The sequence below is a fragment of the Poecilia latipinna genome, unplaced genomic scaffold (genome assembly GCF_001443285.1).
Source record: "Poecilia latipinna isolate Pla-1442-1.1 unplaced genomic scaffold, P_latipinna-1.0 Scaffold2710, whole genome shotgun sequence".
NCBI lineage: Eukaryota > Metazoa > Chordata > Actinopteri > Cyprinodontiformes > Poeciliidae > Poecilia > Poecilia latipinna.
The window spans coordinates 46051-51019 of NW_015115326.1; the positions used below are offsets into that span (position 1 = coordinate 46051).

Below are 4969 nucleotides of genomic sequence, written 5' to 3' on the forward strand. Positions count from 1 at the left end.
ATATTAATATAAAAATTAATGTGCAAAGTAGCCTACAAATTCTTTGGTGGGGGGCGCTGGCCCAAAAAAGGTTGAGAAACATTGATATAAAGTAAATATAGTTTTTCATGTTGCCCAGTGTTTTTTTTTTTTTTTTTTTTTTTTTTGTTTTTTTTACTGAAACTGTTGCACCAAAAAGAAAAATCTGAATTTTATTTACACAGCCTTGGTGTTCTGTTAAATAAAATAATAATAATAATAATGAATTTTATTTATAATGCCATTTATATGTCCAATAGAAATCTCAAAGGCATTCACAAGCTGATGATGGTAAGCTACTGGTTGTAGCTGCAGCTGGCTTGGGGCAGAATGACAGAAGCGCTATCAGCCAAATGAAAAATTTAAAAATAAGGGATCTGTTTCTTTGCTCTACGCTTTTCAAATGTATTTTTGAAGCATTGGATTGGGACTCGGCTGATGCCCAAAATTAAAATACTCTGACTTGGGACATCCCTAATTACAATATTGTCTTACTGAACTGTAAAACAGTTTAAGTTTAGGATGAAGTATTTCTGTTATAATATGATCAACAGTTGACAGTACCTCAGCAACATGCAAGGGTGTAGAATGGCAGTTGTCCAATCGGACTCCGTGGAAATATTTGGCAGTAATTTCAGTGTATTTCTGCATGTGCTCCCACAGGTAGGGGCAATCCTCAGGTCCTTTTCCATAGCGGAGTTTGACACTGTCTCCCCAGCAGATCAGCTCCCGACGCAGGTACACATTGGATCCTACACAGAAAATACAAATATCAAAGCCCTAAAATACAGCTCACTATTTGACCAAAAACAACCTCTATTTTCTAGGTTGTTGTTTGTGACTTTTACCTGGTTCAGCAAAGTTGCGCAGTGGATCATCACCCATCACCCAGCCGTTGTGAGCCAAGAAGTGGCACATCTTATCTGGTTTGTTTAAAAACTCCATCTCCTCCTCTAAAGTCATTTCCTCAAAGGGGAAGGTGAAATACCTGGAACAGAGGTATGATGACCCACATATCTTGGTTACATAAAGCTTTTACCAATCAGTGACATGTGGTCAGGTGAGGCAGATGAGGCAGTGCTTCAACTGTAATCCTGTTAAGTAAAAATAAGCATGAGAAGTAAAATAGATGCCAACAACGATGAGAGAAAATCAATTTGTCCACTTGAATTTTCTATAAATTGCTTTATATATTGGTACTTTCAAAATTTTTATGGTCAAAAATAACTGAATTTATTCATTGCTTGTTGAAATACACAAATGAAAACCAGGGTGAGGCAATGCAGTGCCTCACCTCTGTATCAAACAAGTGAATGAATCAGGCAATTGGCGCATGCCCATTGCTGCCTGTCTTTATGTTGTTTCATTACACATTTTCTATTATTTTGACATCCCACAGTCCGATATATCTATGTGTGTGATCTATTTAGTCTCTCTGATTACTGTGCAGTGAAAATGTGGTGGGTGTGGGAGAATGTAACTGTGCCTCACTAATAAAGGGCACTGCTAAGGCCCATAGGCACAATGAGCAACAGGTGTTCTTCTTTTACACATTGAAAAGACTCAAAACATTTAGGGGAAAAAGACACAGACGGAGCAGAACTGTTCAAGGTCACTTTCTTTGACTGACCAATTTTTGAAAATTAAAGGAAACTAGAAACAAAGATGTTTTTTTTTTCCTTTTCTTTTTTTTTTTCTTTTTACAACAGAATTAGAGATATTTGTGGAAAAAGATAGCGACATGGACGTTGGACGTTATATAAAATAAAGGTAAGATCATATGCGATTTTCAATGTAGAAAAGAGAGATCAGCCAAAGAAAACCTTCAATGAAATGAATACATAGCAATAATTATATTACTCAAGTACCGTATATTTCGCACTATAAGGCGCATCGGATTATAAGGCGCACCTTCAATGAATGGCCTATTTTAAAACTTTTTTCATATATAAAGTGTACCGCATTATAAGGCGCATAAAATAGATGCTACAGTAGAGGCTGGAGTTACGTTATGCATCCACTAGATGGAGCTGCACTAAAGGGAATGTCAACAAAACAGTCCGACTCCGGTCGGCGAGGAGAGCCTTCCGCGACTGGGCTGGGGCGTGGGCAGACGATGGTCACCCTTTTCCGTTCGCGCACAGCATGTTCGTGGAGATCGTTATGCTAAATGACCTGCAGACGACATGATTCTAGACGGTCGGTAGGTAGATAGGTCAGTCAAGTACCTTTCTCCAAAAAAGTTACTCAAGTGAATGTAACAAGTATTACCCACTTTTGAACATAGACAACATCAGTAGCCTGTACTTAACAAGATTAATGTGATATATTGGTAATAGGTAGTCATCATTTAGCCAACATTACCTGTGTACAACAGCATTACTGAACTCACTCTGTTAGTTTGGGGAAAAAAGCTGTGCAAAGTTCTTTGCGTTTTGCTGGTTTGCTGCCATGATTCTAACACACCTGTGTAGCTCTGCAGCAGCAACATTTCTCCTTCGCTGCCGCACAGGTGTAAACTCAGCGCGTGCATCTTAGCGCTCATGTTGCGCTTAAAGACGGCTCGGAAAAGCAGGTTACGACGTTTTAACAACGGATTAAACAGTTTAAACTGCTGAAAAAAGTGACAGAAGGCACAAATATGGGAAGTGCGGAAGCCCCTCCTGTATCAAATCAATATAGGAATAACAGAGAGTTGGTCATTTTATGGTAAAAACAACAAACAGCTTCCAGTCCACAGGGGGCACGGCTGACTCTGTGGGCGGGCAATGCACCCCAATGCAAGCCCATGCCGCCGGGCCTGCATCTGACGCTGGTGGAATCTGTGCCTTACCAGTCATGAACCTCATCACACATCACTGTTACCTATACAGTTACACAGTAATGCATACAAGATGATTAGCTTTTAATCTTACAAGTTTTAAAACTTGTAAGATTTAAAACTTGTAAAAATAGCATTCGTTTCTAGCATAATGATGTACCCATTAAGGGTAATGCAAAACCAGTGGTGGAGAAAGTACTCAAAAAATGTACTTAACCAAAAGTACAAAATATACAGACAAAAATGTAAGTAAAAGTAAAAGTACCACATTAACATTTTACTTAAGCAAAAGTAAAAAAGTTTTTGTTTTTTTTGCCACTAGTGGCATTTATTTTGAAAGAAATCCAACCGGGGAGGACATGGAACCAAGAAGCCACATAGCAGAGTTGTAGTCTAGACCACCAAACCCAAGACCAAATCANGACCAAGACCAGCACCNCACACTACAAGACACAATANAATTAAGTACACCTATCAAAATTGCTTCTCAAATTGATCTGAAAGATCCACATTCCCATAAAACACCTAGATATTAAATACTTAGAGCTGAAATAAATTTAATCAGTAAAGATCCGTCCAGAAGAATCGGATCGTTCCTGAATGTCATATCAGATTTTGGTCACAGCGTTGTCCCATATTTGCGACACCTCAGTCAACACCTCCACACAATAATTCGGCGCATGAGTGACAACTTTTTTTTCATCGCAGATGCAACATGTGTCTCTGTACAGCTAGCTTTCCTAGCATCACGTCCACATAGCTTACCTTTCTTTAAGCTTTCCTTCCAAGTGACGCTAAAAGTTGGACGAAGTCCCCACCGTCTGTGAAAGCGAAGCGCTGCTTATTTTACATGTCGCCATATCTTATGCTTTATGCAGTGCTATTATATTACTGACGATTAGAGGAAACCACTGCGCATGTCTGGAGCTCCCCCTTTACTCGCGTGCGAGTAAAGGGGGAGGCGATGGGTGACAACAAATACGCAAGTCACCTTATTGCTTGGATTTTACGGCGCCACCTTAAGTCCCTGAACTTCACATTTTAACGGAAAAAAAGAGCAATGCGACTTGGATGTAACGAGTAACGCGACGGTTTTGTAGAAATGTAGTTAAGTAGAAAGTATAGATACTTACTGTAAAATGTAGTGGAGTAAAAGTAGAAAGTATCCATTATTAAATCTACTTAAGTAAAGTACAGACACGAAAATTGTACTTAAGTACAGTAACGAAGTACTTGTACTTACTTCCCACCACTGTGCAAAACCATCTCTAACAGACAAAAATGTCCATTCTACTTTTCCAATGCTGCCTGCTTTGCTTACCATGTACTCTGTTCCTTCCCCATCAGTCATTACCTGGTGACAAGAGGCTCTTTTCTGGTAACAGGACCCAGTTTAGGACCGTGGTCAGCTAGACGTTCATACACTATGTTCCCCACAACGCAGTTGACGGCCTAGCAAAAGAAATTACAAGACAGAGGAAACAAAAGTCACGTGAATTCCCAATAACGACACACAGCAGAGTGTCTAGCATTTTCATTTTAACCATTTAAAAAGCCATAAGTGTCCATTTCAAACTATACAATGGGCTAGGCTGGTGTATTGCAATTACACAGACATTCGACTCCAATAAAAGCCACAGTTTTTCTCATGTTCTTTCATCCAAATATAACCATAACACCCACCTTCTTATGAACAGCAGAACTTTTGGGGGTTTTCTGACAGAGACGCAACCCAATGTACAAGTGTTGTGATGTGCTTTTCATATTTAAATTAATCAAAAAAATTAAGATATTTAGAAATCCAATCAGTCAGATAAATTCTTCTGTGTCTAAGCTGTGCTGCCTTTAACCTTACCTGTTCCTGATGCTGGTGTATGATGTGGTACTGTTCTTCATTCATCTCAGTCAACTTCTGTTTCAGCCAACCACAGCACTCTCCAATGTGCTGTGGAGAGGAGCTGGAGAGAGATGGAAAAAGAGGATAGGAATGAAGCAACAATATCCATCCATCTATTTTCTAACACCCTTGGCCCTAATGGGGTCAGGAGCGGTGCTGACCCCACTAGGGCCAGCTAGAAAAGCGGGGTACACCCTGGACAGGTCACCAGTCTGTTAAGTACAGATAATATC

General features: G+C 39.6%; 1 protein-coding gene across 1 annotated transcript in view; it reads right to left on the reverse strand.

Annotated features, from left to right (window-relative positions):
• LOC106938849 (glycogen debranching enzyme-like) overlaps nt 1-4832 on the reverse strand; it is a 7430-nt gene extending 2598 nt beyond the window's left edge. The window contains exons 1-4 of the mRNA XM_015021037.1: nt 4695-4832; nt 4194-4291; nt 867-1006; nt 571-770 (exon numbers count right to left, since the gene is read on the reverse strand). Coding sequence (XP_014876523.1) covers nt 571-770; nt 867-1006; nt 4194-4291; nt 4695-4739 — 483 coding nt within the window. The 5' untranslated portion in view covers nt 4740-4832. The remainder of the gene's footprint in view (nt 1-570; nt 771-866; nt 1007-4193; nt 4292-4694) is intronic.
• Nucleotides 4833-4969: the final 137 nt, after the last annotated feature.